A 16017-nucleotide genomic window follows, 5' to 3' on the forward strand; every position below is an offset into this window, starting at 1 on the left:
CACAGCAAGCCACTGAAATAAAGTCTGTGTCTAAAAGTCAAATACAGCAATAAATTAAAATAATATAAATCATCAAGCACACTGGTTCGAATGCACATTTGAGCCAGTAGAGAACACTGCTGTACAAATAAGTCACATCAAGTTTAATAGTAAATACAGAACAGCTATACTATATATCAGCAGACAAATCAAAAAGTGTACATTCAATTCCAAACATGCCGGAATTTGTTTCCTACCAACATTTACCTGCATTTCGACCAGATGAATCATTCTCTAAAATTAGTTCCTCAACCATAACCGAAGATACCGTCATCCCAGGGTATCATTTTATTTTGCTACAGCATTGTACTGTATTGATTAATGATTCTGAACAGACAAATGCATATATTTTTTCAACCAGTGTTTGTGCCATAACGTGAAGTGCATATTGATAAGAAAAGAGAAATCCTCACCATCATAGTCTACAGGCTGTGAGCAGAAATCAGCAGCATCCCACTCATAATTCTCATCAACCGAGACCTTTCTCCTGGGGAGGTCACAAAACACCACTTAGTATATAAACACAGTTTGAATGTTAAATGCACACATATGCACACTCATCAGTGTCTACAAACGGCAAAGCACTCCCAATAAAATATACATTGAGTCAGAGTTCTTCTCTCAAAAAGGTACAATTTGCTTTTTTCTTCTAGTCAAACCTTTTCATGTTTGCTTCACAGTTTAAGATTTAAAACTGAGAAGATTTCTTGTGTCATGTTTGCTATTTTTTCTTCTAACATACCAACACATTTTATTTTACTATATGTTTGTTCATTTACACAGCACTCTCCATAATTCTCAGAGGTATGAAACACTTCTATATAAGCTATTCAAACAGATAAATTGCTTTTTATATAGTTTTGACACTGTATCTCCAATCACAACATGATGTAAAAAAATGTAGCGCTTAGTAATAGTATATAGTAAAACATAATTTCCCTCATTCATTATGTCCTTAATACCTTTGGCTTGGTTCCATTTGGTGACTGTGCTTGTCCTCTGTGCTCCCCTGGCTCTCCTCTACAGTCTCGGGTGAGCTGGTGAGGGTTGGGGAAAGGTGACACAGGGACAGGCGTCTGTTAGCGGGCTCCATGCTGCCTCGGCCGCTGCTGGCATAACTGCTGTAGCTGCTCCCGGACTCTGGCACTCCCTCATAGCCTCCTGCCTCCACTTCCAGTGCATCTTGATCATTGTCTCCTGGCGGTAAGCATCTGGAAGCTTCCTTCATGGCCTCAAAGGAACTTTCTGCCTCTTCCACGGCCTGCTGATAGGCGATTGGCCATTTGGCAGCATTTGGAAAGATGGATGCCGCTCTTCTTGGCTCGTAGTGGCAAGGCACGTCAGGTTTTGGTGTGGGTCTCTCTTGACTGCTCCTTAGAGATAAAGAATCCACAGCAGGAGGGGAAAGGGAGGCAGCTTGGGTGGCAGAAGGAGAATTTGCATGAGATTTGGAGACCTTCCTGGTGGGAGAGGTTTGGGGTTCCCAGAACAAAGAATCTGGACGACAGGAAGATGCAACAGAGCAGTTCTCTTGGCTGAGGGAGTCTATCCAAGCATCCGGGGTCAGGAAATTGCTCTCTTTCCGTCTCCTTGAGTCAAGGCTCTGACTTCGCTGCTTAGAGTCCCAGCTTTTAGAGCGCTGGGTCACAGCTCTCCAGAGTTCTGGTTGTGAAGGTTGCGAGGAAGCGGGGACCCTGATAATATCGTCCACAGAGGCAGGACTGCGCCAGTTAAAGCTTGTGCTATTACTCATGTCTTCGTACCGGCCTCTGTGAGTCAGCGAGTGCCCTTTTTGCACATGAGAGGCGATTCTGTGGTGCAGCATGGGCTTTGTAGGTCGCATTACACATACCTCCAACTCTGGCTCATCCACACTCATCTCCACGCACACTACTTCATCAGCGGGCTTGGGGAATGCTACCTCCACTTTTGAAGAGTCTGGCAACGCATTGAGAGCCGAATTAGATCTTTCAGTATATTTATTGCTGTGGAAAGACAACATTGAAAGGCTGCCATGACTAAGATTGTTCTGTCTCGGTGCCTCAGAGCATGAATCACTCGTTTGCATTTCTAAGAGTGTGGATTGTGGTGAATTATCATAGCCCTCTGGTGCTGCCTCTACCCTTTCATGTATCTGGTGCTTTGAGGAGAGATGTGGGAGAGTTAATCTGTCTTTGGAAAAACTGCCTGCCTCCTCAGATTGGAGGGAGGTCTGATGGGTGAATGATGGACCAGGATGATGGTTGCCAGACTTAAAACAAGAGGGACTCACAGGTGAAGACGCATTAACACGGGTAAGGGTTGGAATCAGAGCGGGAGGAGAGACAAGAGGAGGGCCTTCCCAATGCACAGAGGATGAGGAGAAAGTGCTCGGTGACAGACCAAATCTCTCCTTTTTGCCCTGGGGGTATCCGTGCGGCAAGGTGCTGCTCTTATTTTTCCACAAGAGCTCACAGCCACCGGCCTCTCTCCTCTCCAAGTCTGAATGCTCCCTCCTCATCTCTCTCATGGAGCTTCTTTCCAGAGTGTACCTCTGGAGCTCCCTCTCCAGCTCCTCCCTCTCCTGAGCCAGTTTCAGGCAGTGACTCAGGTTTCCCCTCTCCCGCTCGTGCTCCATTTGGAGCACCAGAGTGCTGGCGGTCGTAGACGGCTGACCTAGGCTTGATCGGATATGTGGGAGCACTGGAAATGTGAGAGTTATTTCTCTGTCTTGATGAGGAACGGTGGCCAAACTACTGCTTGAGCACATGCTGCTGAAGTCAGGAAAGCCATCATAACTCGCCTTCTGATCGGAGATATAAGGGCCGTGATGGGGCAGGCCCGGGGCCATGCCATACATTTGCCATGTGGAATTAGCTTCTGCTGGTTTGCAAGGTGGGAGATCAACAGAGAGCACAAACGGTGGGTCTTTCCTGTCTTCCCTCTCCGAGTGCAGGGACACAGACCTTCGCACTCTGGCAGGTCGGCCATACCTTATGCTTCTCTTGCTGTCTACACTCAGTGCGTCACTGTCATACGGTGGGAGCATAAAGCGCCCATCTGGACCTCTAGAGATCATCTCAATTGGAGGAGATATCGGAGAAGAAGTTGTCCTAGTAAGGCGGCCTCTGCTGTAGTTGGATAATAGATGCTTCCGCTGGTGACGATTCTCAGTGCTAAAGGAGGAACAGTCTGTCTGCGAGGAGGAGGAGGTGCTGGTAGAGGAAGTGGTGGGATAGAGGATGTTGGCTGGAAGTAGGCTTTTCTTCAACACACTGTCTGGACTGCTGGTGCCTGAAGTCTTTCTGTGAGAGGGAGAGATAGAGGGGGAGGAAGGGAGGGGTGAAAAAAGAAAATTGTAAGAAAAACCGGAGGTGTAAGAGGGAGAGAGAATAAGACAGAGAAAATAAGATTGAGTGAGAGTGAAAGAGGGGGCGGGCGAAATGTAGACAGATAGAGACCAAAACAGCAGCAGCAGCCATAGATGAAGATGAGCAAGGGAGAGAAGATAGGAAATAGAAAATAAACTAAAGTGCTGGCATTTTCAACATATTTTAGTTAGTAAGCGATGCAGAGAAAAAGGTCAATGGGAGGGATTATAATGAAATGATAAAGGGGTACTTACATTGATGGGGAGCATTTATAGATGGCATGAGGGGGCTCTGCTGAAAGGGAGGGAGGGAGGGAGGGAGGGCAAGATGGTATCTGACTCATTAGGATACAACCACACTGACCAAGAAGTAAAAACATAATCAAACCTAATAAGAGCCCATTAAAGGGCCTGAGGCACACAGGCTTGTCCAAAAAGTTAATTACACTTACATTTATCAGCCACTAATGAGAAATTACCCTAATTAGCAAGTAATGTAAATGACATCAATAACTTTTACAACTGAATGGACGAGCAGGGGACAAGAGGAGCGCCAAATCCATGCAGTGGACTATAAATTATAAAATGGATTGAAAGTGCCTTCAATATTTTATTGAATAAATGATGATATTCATGATGCAGTTCATCAAAGTGAGTGTCTGCTGAGTCTCTGGAGTGAGGGGCATTTTACCATCCTTCTTTCTGCGGCGCTGGTCCCTCTTGTGGCTGATGACACAGGCGGACCCCAGCAGCAAGACCAGTGCCAAGCACATGAAGCCGACCCCGCCCAGCACGCCGGCCAGTAATGGCTCCGGGACGAACTCCAGGAGTTGGGATGTGGCAGGGTAGATCTCCATCCCTGTGACATTGTTTCATCAGTGATATATATATTACTAAATTAAAATAAAAGCAGGCTAGGTGTGACTATGGTGTCAGCAATGACCATAAACAAAATTAAATTACTAGTAAAATAATCTTGCTTGCTTTAGTAGCAACACACACTTCATAGAAACTAAAACTATTTCATTTAAAGCATTTTAGATAATTCCTCATTATAATTTTTCTTATTTATTCAAATTTAAAAACGTATTTATCTGAAATTATACTTTTACTAATAATTTGGTTTTTAGTTTGAAAGAAAGAAAAAAAGCTGTACAATCATCCGATCACACTGGTTGACCTTTAATACATGTATATATTTCATGCCACTTGCGTCAGTCTGTTCCAACTACAACAAACACACTTCATTTACACCACAAACAAAGCTAATAAAAATAATACAAGATTGTTATGAGCTTTGGTATACCAGTTTCAAGTGGATCTAATCTCCAATCAACAGTATGTCCCTGATGATCATTATCAGCAAATCACACTTGATTGTTTTGCTCAGTCACTGACTGAAATTATCCGCAGAGCTATGTTAAACAATATACAATCCCTGGGTGACACCAGTGGGTGTAGTAGATCCTTCTGTTTGATAACTCTGTACCATATCTAATGAAAAATTAATGTCATATTCACATAAGAATGAGAAAAGGCCAGTAAAACTTCCATCACCAACTCTTTTGAAAAGTTATTAGTGGAGCTATTTCTATCATTCAGTCTTCTAATGGGCAGCGTTCCCTGGGGCCCTGCTCTAATTTTGGACCAACGCTGGGAACAGAGGGACGGGAAGGAATAAGAAAGGGAGAAAAGAGTAAGAGAAGGCGACTGAGGGAGGAGGATGGGCTGAAACAGAGGGTGGGGCGAGAATGTGAAGGGGGCAAGGTTGCTCTCGAACACCTACCCGTGGTGGAGACATTGACTGATGGACTGGGCTCGCTCAGCAACTCCCCGCGACGAGATAGCAGCCGCAGCTCGTACACACAGTCCTGAGACCAGCATCCGCACCCACACAAACACACACACACACACACACACACACACACACACACAGTGGGGAGGACAGAGGATGAAACCACACTTTGTCAACACGGGACTGTGCCTGCAATGCTAATGACATTCATTTGAATTTGTGTAGGCCTATATAAGAGAGAAAAAGAGGGATGAAAACAGGCATAAGGGGAGCAAAGACAGGGCACACAGATTGAAAGACGACAGAAAAGTGATGGCTGCCACGTAGTGCGCATAATTGAGAGTCTACAAAAGCAAAACCATGGAAGTGTAGCCTAGATAAAAATCTCCAAGGCATTCAACAAGCACCGTGGACTGATTGGTCTCAGAGGGAGCAGCGCGACTGGCTTGTTACCTTGTGCAGACCCGGAACGACTATCTCGCTACTGTTGGCACTGATGTCCTCCTCCAAATTAAACCACTCCCCTTGCTCGGTGCGGGATTGGAGGACGAAGCCTGTGATGGGAGGGTGCTGAGCTTCAGGAACAGACCATTGCAGAACAACACCTGCTGAGCCCTGATTAGCCGACAGCGACACCGGGGGCTTCAGTTTACTTCTCCTCAGTGGAGGATCTGATTCAGAGGGAGAGAAGAAAGACCTTCCATCGATGAGCCAGATACGTTCTGGTGGAAAAATTAAATTACAGGGCAGGAAATTGCTACCGCCACAGATGTTCAACCTTGAGAGTGAGGGGAGTAGGGTTGGGGCTGATGTTAGTTCTTTGTATTCCCAGATAAATTGCAATATACTGTTTATTGACCAGTTTGGCAAACATAATGTGAGGCATATTCACTAAAATTTGAGTCCTGCTGTGATAACAGTGTGTAATACTGTGACAGTTTAAGACAAAATAATAGTAGCAAGACATTTAAACATCCCCATTGTTACATTGAAACACACCTATTATTCACAAGCTACTTTCTCCAAATGCTGGCGCTCCCAATTCACACACAATTAAGCTGATACGCTTGCAATATTGATGATGATTGATTGCATCTAATTGGGAGATTTTAAGTACCGACTTAACTGACTGCTAGATTGTTTCACCAGAGAAGGCTCATCGCTCTGTTCCACAAACACAAACTATAATCTTTTATTTTATACCTCTTATCCAGCAGCAGCAGGTCGAACCTTCAAAGGTATTTTTGTGATCTGTTAGATGTCTCAAGGATGTCTTACTCTCTGCCAGGAAAGATAAAATGTTTCCAAGGGTAAAGTCAACATCTAACTCACGACATTTCCACAGACTGCATCCACTGCCCTGGTCTGCCATAGGCTAGAGCAGACAACTGAACATACCATGATGTACTGTACATCCAGCTAAGAATGCCCAGTGGAAACATGGGGGCGAACATTTGATAATTCCAGGAAGACTGCAGATATCTGTCATATCACTAAAATACCTTTAAAGAGTGGACTTTCTTTCTTAAGGCTGAGTGCAGACACCACGTCGTAGCTAGCATATCAGCCACGCAGTAGCCAAGTTTCATTTTGGCCTTTGGACATGTGACTCAGGGAATTAACTTTAATTAGCTAAAGTTGATATAATGTGCTGCTGGCAGAGTTTGCCATTTCAACTGCGAGCTGAGAGTTTTGCGCGTTTTCGCTGCAAACAAAATGAATGAATATAAATACAACATTTCATAGGAGTTGTTAGATCCGAAGCTCAGTGAGTAAAAATCTGTGTCTGGATCCAAAATGGAACCAGCTGATTTGGAGGATACTGGGGAATGGCACTGACCCAATGTCCGGGCGGTGGCAATCTCGCTGAAGGGTCCGGTGCCCATTTTATTGTGAGACAGGATGCTGAACTGGTAGTTGGTGGCAGGGGACAGGCCTGTCACCTGCAGGCTGAAGCCAGACGAGGGGGGCACGGGCACAGAGAACCAGTCCTGCTTCCCATCATTATCACCCACTGAAATCTTCTTCACCCTGCAGAGAGAGCGAGACGGAGAGAAAAGAAGTCAGAACAAAAGAGCAGCGGAGAATTCTGGGAGTCTGGTTTTATGAAACATGACAGAAAAGTAGGTTTCATTAATCATTCATACTCATCATCCGCTCCGGATTTTGTAGCAGCGACAGCGCTGATGTATCCCTCCAATTGCACAGAGAGCTTGCAACTCCAATTATGGTGATTTTCATGTTCCTACTGGTTCCTACGCTTATTTTATACAGAGCAAATTACTTGACCTGGGGCAAAAAAAAAAAAAACTATTCACCCATTTAAAACGGGCTGAACTTTTGAAAATGATTAATGTCAGTCTGAAAACACTGCTCTTTTTTGTTTTTGAAGATGATAGCTTTGACTCAACAGAAATGTTCTTTTATGAGAAAATAATAAAGGGCAGAATACCACTTGCATTAACGTGGTTTGGATAATCATCTTTTTCTTTCACACACTTGAGCGTAGTGTCCATTCAGACTAGATACTGTATGTCATTTTGGTGCATAAGGCAGAGATTAGTTTGCTTTCTAAGAGCAGAGAGATTTTTCTGTGCTTTTTCTCCTCTGCAGTACCTGATTTTTACAAACATACAGTGTGAATATTTGCCCACAGAGCTTCCACAGCTGACAAATAACTGCATGATCATTATAATTTCATTCGGTGGAAGTGATAGCAAGACCTACCTGCTAGAATTTTCTGCCTTCATGACACACAAAAAAAGAAGATTGCAGTTGAAATGTCAACTGGAAAACACATTATATCCTACCACAGAAAAAACTGTCTTGAGCTTTTGTTTTTCTCACAATAGTGTGTTCACTATATGGTCATAACATGTCAGGCTGCCAGAGCAAGGAGTAGCTGAGACATTAGGATGTTGTTTATACCAATCTATTTTTATAGTTTTGATGTAATTTATATTTATTTATATGCTGCTCCTTGCTGCAGCGATGACCCAGTTCCCTCTCAGGGATTAAGATAACTCATCTCAGCTTCATCTGATGTAGCACTCCCAGGTTACAATGTGATTAGGATGTGTAAGGAGAAGTTGTCTGTATGTCACTTGAATTCTCTCCGACATAAAAAAAACAATAAAAAAAAATCCAAATATAAATTCCTATTTGATTAGTGAATCTTTTAAAAACTTTAATTGAATTAAAATAACCTGCTTTTTAATAATCATACATTATACGTGATACATGATGTCTTCAAGGAGATTTCAAACTGTATAAATCTGGTTAATTGTTTTCAACTGGCTGCAGTTTTATTCTGCTATTATCCTGTACTGTAAATCACTGTATTTTGATCACATCACAGCCATATCAAAAACATACAAAATATTCATCTGTGATTTCTAACATTAAAACGCTGATTCACAGGAAACAAACCCATTACGCTCTCTTTCATCAGTAACCTCCTATTGTAGCTAGCAGGGCCACAGCATTTTAAAGCTATGCTCTGCAGCTGCGTTTTTTATTGTAGCTGCCAAGAGGTGATAACAGATAAATGAATTCCTCATCCCAGAGATCAATAGAGTAATACCAGCGCTGTCGATGGCTGCCATGGTTACAGCCCAAGAAGAAAGTGGGAGGCTTTACACCCACCAAACTGAAAATGTCTGTGCTGATCCTCCATCAAAGCCTGCCTCCCAGGATATGTTGGCCTGCTTCACCCCTGGAGAGACGGACAGAGAGGTAGCCGCATGGGGACTGGTTCCTGTAATGGAGGGAATGGAGAGGAGTTGATGGAGAACGGCCAGCACTTCTACCTGAAGCTGCTAAAGTTTAGAGGCCATCTCTAGATGTGCCACATTTATCCGTTGGAGGCGGATTGGAGGCACAGGCATCAGGCTTGTGCTGGTGGTTTACACGGGTATGAAGACAGTTCCAAAAAACCTTTTTTTAATGTGGACAGCTCACGTAACAGGAAAAAAACTGACTTTTGTTATGGTTTTCGCAGATAGAAATCCTTCCGTTTGCACTCACCTAGGACAAAGACTTGTGTGCTGGCTCTCACCGACGCGACGCGGTTGGTGGCACTGCACTCCCACGCCCCCTGGTGGTCTTTAGTGAGAGGCTGCAGTAGCAGAGAACCGTTGGGTTCTATGGAGTAAGATGTGCGACGAGCCAAGTCAACCTACCGAGAACACAAAGACTTTTCACACACTGGGCAAAACTCTGAATATGTCTAAATATGCAGTATACACAGCAGGGATAAACATTTTTTTTATAAATGGATCTCTTTTCTCTTCTATTAATTTTATTAAATCACAAAGTTATCAAGGTAAAACTGACTGAATATATGTAGATTGTATGCCATATTGTCCAGCTCTAATATGCAGTCAGTATAAATACAGTCAGGTTTTTCTCTCACTTTTTTGTGGCTTTTCACACCAGCAGAATAGATTTGAAAGAACCAAGACCACTAAATCTCTTTGATGCACTGATCTCAATGGGATGAAAGGTTGTCCTTCCGACCACATTAATCATCACATTGAACTGTACGGCACTGGTTGTGCACAGAGCCAGTTACAACTACTATATGGCAGCACTAACAGAGTTTTCAGCATTGGCACATTACTCCTTCAAGTTACACTGAAAAGGCAGTTTGAGCGACTTTTACTTCTGTAATTATGCTGTATTTCAGAGTGAAATGGAATGTGGACGGGATAGACTTACAAGAGCGATTTTATCAAATCCTTCAGATTTGATTTGATCACTCAAAAGTGGGCTGGCTTAGTGAATACACCACAATATTGTAAAGATATAGAGGACTGTTGGTGTCCATCCACACCTCCCTCACCCCCGTCATTAGATCAGTAGTAGGAGGATGACTAAAATGAATAAATTAGATCTCAATCACGTTTGGAAATCTGAACCAGTAGCTCTCAAACTTTCTCTGGCATGCCCCTCCCTTCAGAAATCCCTCTGCTCCACCATTTCTAGCCCTCATTAACAATGAAAAAAATCTGACTTTAACAAACTAGTTGTTTGTTTATTTTCCCTATATGGATCATATTCATTGAACTTATTTCCACTCAATATTTTTCCCCTGGTCATCCACACCCCCACCGGCAGTGGCTCTACGCCCCACAGTTTGAGAACCACTGATCTAAAGAGAGACACACACCTCCAGCATGATATTGCTCTGCTAGCTATTTCGACCCACTAGCTGTCAAGTGTCGGTTTGATTGATTTGCTTGGTTAGCTTGTCGCCCCAAATCACAAAAGAGAGGGATTCTGACATACATATGATGTGATAAAGTGTTTTTTTCTTTACATATAATTGGTATGTATCAGAAGAACAATTAACAAATGGACACAGGATTGGAAGTTTTATTTAATTGTGTCTTTAAGGGTGCTAAAGACTGTGAACATCCATACAGGATGAATGTAGACATGTAGACATTATAAGCCATTTTAGACTAATTTCCCCTAGGTTTTAAATAATGCAACAGGACAACCAAAAGACAACATTTTCAGAAAATGTGTCACTGTCCAAATATGTCCAGACTGTACCACGTTTTAGTATTTCTGTAAGCATTTCTCCTTGTACATACGGCATGTGAAAGCGTATGTTTGTGGTGGAACAGTGAAGCCACTATGTGCACAATTTGAATATTTCCTCACCTTGCCTGCTGTAACATGAGCTAAGTTCAAAAGAAATATAAAACAAGAAAAAAAGAACATCCTTGTAAACACCTGCAGTGCCATGAATAAAACAGCACTACTTACTTATTGAATGACCTGTAATGGGTTGTTTACCTTGCTCCAGGTCACTTTAATTGTTGGGTCTCTGTTTCCTTGACATGGGATGAGCAGGGTTCTACCAGCTTCCTGTTTGTACTGCTTCTCTGGAGTGACGCTGAATGATGGGGGGTCCTGTGAATTGCCAAAGCAATATAGCTGAATCAAGGAGATTGCGGCAATGCCAACAATGGATTTTAAGACTGGATTACTGCCGCTTTGGACAAGATTATCTTAATAACAAAAGGATTAGCCACACAATTAACTCCCCAATAGTGAAGCCATTTTAGCGAGTCTGAGTTGACTTCTATTAATGCCAGAGGGCTCACACGTCGGAGTGAAAAGGTCAATAAAATGTCGTTTCTGTTAAGTTTTTAATTCGCTGTGGCAGATGCAGTTGCGGCTAATTAAAACACACGCACAGTGATGTAGATAGACAGTTTAACAGAACTAGAATGACAGCTTCAGCTGTAGTTTCTGAGCTTCCTAGGTTTATGGTGCAAGAATGACTTAATGTACAGTAGAGCGCACACTAACCTGTAGAACGACATCCGTTGGTCCAGATGAACCCATGCTGCCGTAGCTGTTGTATGGGGTACACGTGTACACACCTGGAGTATCGTCATTCACTGTGGCCATGAACAAAGAGCCCTCTGTGGTCAAGGTCCATCCTGGATACTGGGAGAAATGGACAATACTCACTCATATCACTCTGACAGCTAAAAAGAAAAGTAACTATCACATGCAGTCTTAAATGATACATAGCATGAAGTTTGCAGAGAGCTTAAGGAGCTAAAAGGCAAGAAAATCTGTAACCACTCCAAAGCCATGTATGAGCTCCTCAGCAGTGTTTGATGGATTTACTGAAATACTTTTTTGATATCTGCCTGCCACAGTCCTGCAGTGGTTAAGTACTTAAGTCCCCACTGGGCAGATTATTTCCAAACTTCTATAAAATTGTGTATTATTTATTGAGGTTTTATTTGCTTTTTCAAGATGATATCAAAACAACATCTAAAAGACAGAGTGATTTTCTGTTCTTAAAATCTTTTTTAAGGATATCCCCTTGATCATTGCTTAGGTGAATTTGACCACAGGCAACAGAATTGAGCTTTTAGAATGGCTTTTTGAAGCACTGGCATTTAAAGCAGTTACATTTTGAAGTCATTTTTTTCCCCATTAAGCCATAGCAGAAGGCCCGTGTTGCGCTTTGACTGTGCAGAAGGTTCCCACTTTTTATTTTCTCTATTATCCCCGCCAGAATTAGGCTGTGAGAAAGTATTACTGTACTGTGCGACATCCCAAGTGCAATTGGAATAATTGGCAGAATAACAGCCTGACTCCAACGCCTGTGTACCCGCACTACAGGAATCTATCACATTTCCTGCGGTGCACCTCATCTACCGGCATGTCCATTGCTCAGACCAAAGTGTTGAAGGGGGTGGGGTCAACTCAGTATGTGAAGGTGGAGGAGGAGGAAGTGGGTGGATCTTTGGCACGCAAGACAAAGAAAAGGGTTTTGAAAACTGCCACTCTGGGTTCTTATTTTGAAAGGAAGAAAAACTTGGGTTTTCCGATCTGAAAGGCAAAGGTTAAAAAATGATTTTGGTAAACTAGTGGGAAGTCACATCCCCTGCCACTCATCTATAAAAGTCCTTACGACCATCCCTCAGACGAAGTGAGACTGAGGTGGAACTGAAGAAAAAAAGAGAGGGGTGAGAGGCAGTAAAGAGTTCATTGGGGATTGCTTCAAAAGCTTTTAAGGTTGAACATACCATCCCCTTCCATTAAGATGTACATGGTTGAATGACTATTCAATTGAAAACCTGAAAGGAAATTTCAATCAGTGGACAGAGGAACATTAAAATGACTGAAAAAAATAGAGCGTCTAAAAAAGAAAAATTGTTGCTGTGAATAGAGTGGACTGACAGTTAAAACAGGCCACTTTATAGACGATTGTAGTCAGCAGAGTAGTGCTGACCAGAGAACGCCTGGGACAGAAGTTTGAGTTTGGGCACACAGTTCGGACAGTATTAGGGTGACTGCACTTCCAGCTGGAAATGATTATTTTATTACCAAGGACAGGTCAAGTGGCTCTCCATCTTTTGTCCAATCCACACGGAGCAGTGGAGGCTGAGCCGCCGCTGGGCAGGTGACCACGCCATCCATACCTGTGGGTAGGTACGTTTTCTGGGGCATTTGGAGAGCCTGGGCCGGGTCTGAGCAGAGAAAAGAAATTAAAGTTGTTTATATCCAATAAATGCTAAAATTTAAATACACCTTACTGTTTCAGTATTGTGGAGAACACATATGCTGCAGAGAAACTGTGCCATGATCCAGTTTGAGAGCAGATTGATTTGTTGTGATGAATTTTCTATGAGCCTACGTTTTTACTACAAGCGCTGCTCCTTGTATTTACAGCTGACTGAAAGTGTCGGCAGGGTTTCAAAGGTCTACAAACAAATGTTCAGAAGAAAGCTTATTTCTAACTGTTACTGATTTAATCCAGTTACAAGCAAATACAATCCAAAATGTGCATTTCTTTGAAAGGAATAAGCGAGATTCAAAACGCATGATTGGAACCTGCTGCTGTCACTCCCAAATGAATTACGGTGTCGTTTTAATACACTGAATATCAATAAACAATAACTACATTTCATTATTACTGTTTTCTGATGTGGTTAAACATTTAACAGATAAACAGGCTTATATTTTCAATTATGATTAGTTGACAAACACAAAATGAACACTGAAAGTCAGCTCATCAATAGTGTTTCTTGAGAAAATAAGAAAAATATTGGATTTTGAAGGGAAGCTGTTGTTCAATTTCACTCATCAGATGTAGAAAGTGTGCTAACTTTCTCCCTTACAGTTTGTTACCCTGACAGCTGAAACCAGTGCATTAGAGGCATTAGAGAGAAAAAAGTTCAGCTTTATCAAAAAGCTCTCAATTTTGTTAGAGATGGTTCTCACCCAGCATCTTGTCTCTTTGAGGAAATGTCCACTGAAAGCGGTATAGACAACCCCTTTATGGTACACTTAATGTCACGCTCTCAGCTTATGGTCCTCTCTGCAATTACTTACAGTATTTTTGCTATGATGGCAATAACATCAAAACAAGTTAAAGAGCAACTTAACAGCTGAAAGTCTTGTCTGTGCTGACCTCCAGCGGTTTAACTTTTGTCTTTGCTCCAGTGATGTAGAAGTGCACTCAAGGGTGTGTCAGCACATTGTGACATCACTGGTAGGTGTGGTTACAGAGGGAACAGAGCACCTCCATGTCCACACCCAACATTGAGGGCAGAGGTGAAACACACAAGCAACTCTATTTGTTTGTTCTCTCTCTCTCTCTCTCTCTCTCTCTCTCTCTCTCTCTCTCTCTCTCTCTTTTACTCAGGCTTCTCTGTGCTGGACCATCGGCCATCCAGGAACCTCTCTGTGGTTTATATTTTAATAAAGTAATTACATAGTACAGTGCTTTACATAAAATGATTCAGTGTTAGTGAGGCAAATACTTTTTTTTTTTATGTACTCAGTGGTAGAGTTAATTGTTGAACCATAATGTATTGAAACATAGGAAAAAAAAAAAAAAAAAAGAAAAGAAAGGCTCATAACTACAAACTACACACAGAAACTTACGCATCACTGTGAGGTTGGCAGAGGCCGTGGGCGGGGTCAGCAGGCCATTGGTCGGCATGCATGTGTAGTTCCCAGAATCCTCTGGGATGACCCTGGAGACGAGTAGAGTTCCATCTACCATGATCTTCACTCGCGACTTCAGAGACCTTGGGAAAAAGCACATGGGAGTTCTTTAATATGTAAAGAACAAACCCGCCACTTCAGAATAACAGCGAGAGGTAATTCAGCTCTTCCAGTCAAACAGGCTCTCAGAGAATCAACAGTGTAGGAGGGATTTTTTAAAATATTTTTTTTCTATAAGTTATTCACTGCTGTGTGCAGATGAAGGTTAAGGAAATTTCATTTCATTTCAGTTAGAGTGGGAAGCGGAGTGCCTACCCATTTTATACATTGCTACACTAACAGGGAAACCAGAGAGAAAACCTGAGGACTCTACCAGGCTGCAACTCCTTACAAACAGGTTACATATGCACACTGACAATATGTGTTCCTGGAACCAATCACTCACACATTTGGGCTAATTACCATGCAGGGCAGATGACTCATGTACTGTAAAAGACCTGGATATTTCCCATCACTACTCTGTTTTTCTCACTTTACATTGATATCAGCATCATTACTGCTTTATTTAAGCTCCACTTACTGCTATTTTTATATTAATTATGAATTAAGTGAAAAGGGGTTGCTTGTAATGACAAACCCACAAAGAATTAAGCAGCTCTCCAGAGGTTTTCAGGCTCTTTTAGCACAATGACTTGGTTTTACGCCACATTTGCTGTGTTGTTCTATCGCAGTGTTTCTGGCAGTACTATGTTTCAGCAAAAAGCTCCCAGTGTACCCTCCCTGCCCAGCACCACAGCAGCTAAAGAGCCAAACATTTCACTCAGGACTTGGCCAAACCAGAGCTCAAAGGAGAGAGATTATTCATCAGTTGCACATAAACCTAACTCTAAACGAATGTTGCCTGCACCTCATTTTCACCTCACTTCATAATAAACGCTACATGTGCCATAAACTTCTTCAAACTAAATCCAAAAATCCACAGATCCACAATGGAACTGAGGATAAATTCAACCTAAAAAACCAAACTGAAAGTCTATTTCAACATTCTCAAAGAGCACCTCACTATTTTTAACAAAGCAATTACAAAAGAGCTTATTTCCCAAAATTAGTCCCAGATAATCAGAATAATCCTCGTGTGCTCTACTCAGCTGTTAACAGCATTATATATCAGCTCCAAAAAGCCTCTCTGAAACTTTTCCCTCCTCAAACTCAGGTTGAGTATTAACCTGAGTGTAACTGAAATGAATAATGATATGTGTGATAGAGAAATGCTCAGGAGGAGAAGTAATGCAAATTAAGCCCTCCACCTGCTCAACTGACCCTATCCCAGCCACCGTTTTTTAAG

General features: G+C 42.4%; 1 protein-coding gene across 2 annotated transcripts in view; it reads right to left on the reverse strand.

The window, feature by feature from the left end:
• igsf9a (immunoglobulin superfamily, member 9a) overlaps nucleotides 1-16017 on the reverse strand; it is a 51560-nt gene that overhangs the window by 8730 nt on the left and 26813 nt on the right. Inside the window, exons 8-20 of one of the 2 annotated variants that reach the window (XM_051413449.1) lie at nucleotides 14610-14755; nucleotides 13047-13189; nucleotides 11508-11648; nucleotides 10989-11105; nucleotides 9210-9360; nucleotides 8829-8940; nucleotides 7024-7214; nucleotides 5637-5854; nucleotides 5175-5259; nucleotides 4080-4247; nucleotides 3644-3680; nucleotides 1002-3323; nucleotides 453-526 (exon numbers count right to left, since the gene is read on the reverse strand). In XM_051413449.1, coding sequence (XP_051269409.1) covers nucleotides 453-526; nucleotides 1002-3323; nucleotides 3644-3680; nucleotides 4080-4247; nucleotides 5175-5259; nucleotides 5637-5854; nucleotides 7024-7214; nucleotides 8829-8940; nucleotides 9210-9360; nucleotides 10989-11105; nucleotides 11508-11648; nucleotides 13047-13189; nucleotides 14610-14755 — 3905 coding nt within the window. Of the gene's footprint in view, nucleotides 1-452; nucleotides 527-1001; nucleotides 3324-3643; nucleotides 3684-4079; nucleotides 4248-5174; nucleotides 5260-5636; nucleotides 5855-7023; nucleotides 7215-8828; nucleotides 8941-9209; nucleotides 9361-10988; nucleotides 11106-11507; nucleotides 11649-13046; nucleotides 13190-14609; nucleotides 14756-16017 lie in introns of both variants that reach the window. The other variant, XM_051413448.1, reaches the window with a different exon arrangement.

Source organism: Dicentrarchus labrax, unplaced genomic scaffold (genome assembly GCF_905237075.1).
Source record: "Dicentrarchus labrax unplaced genomic scaffold, dlabrax2021, whole genome shotgun sequence".
Lineage (NCBI taxonomy): Eukaryota > Metazoa > Chordata > Actinopteri > Moronidae > Dicentrarchus > Dicentrarchus labrax.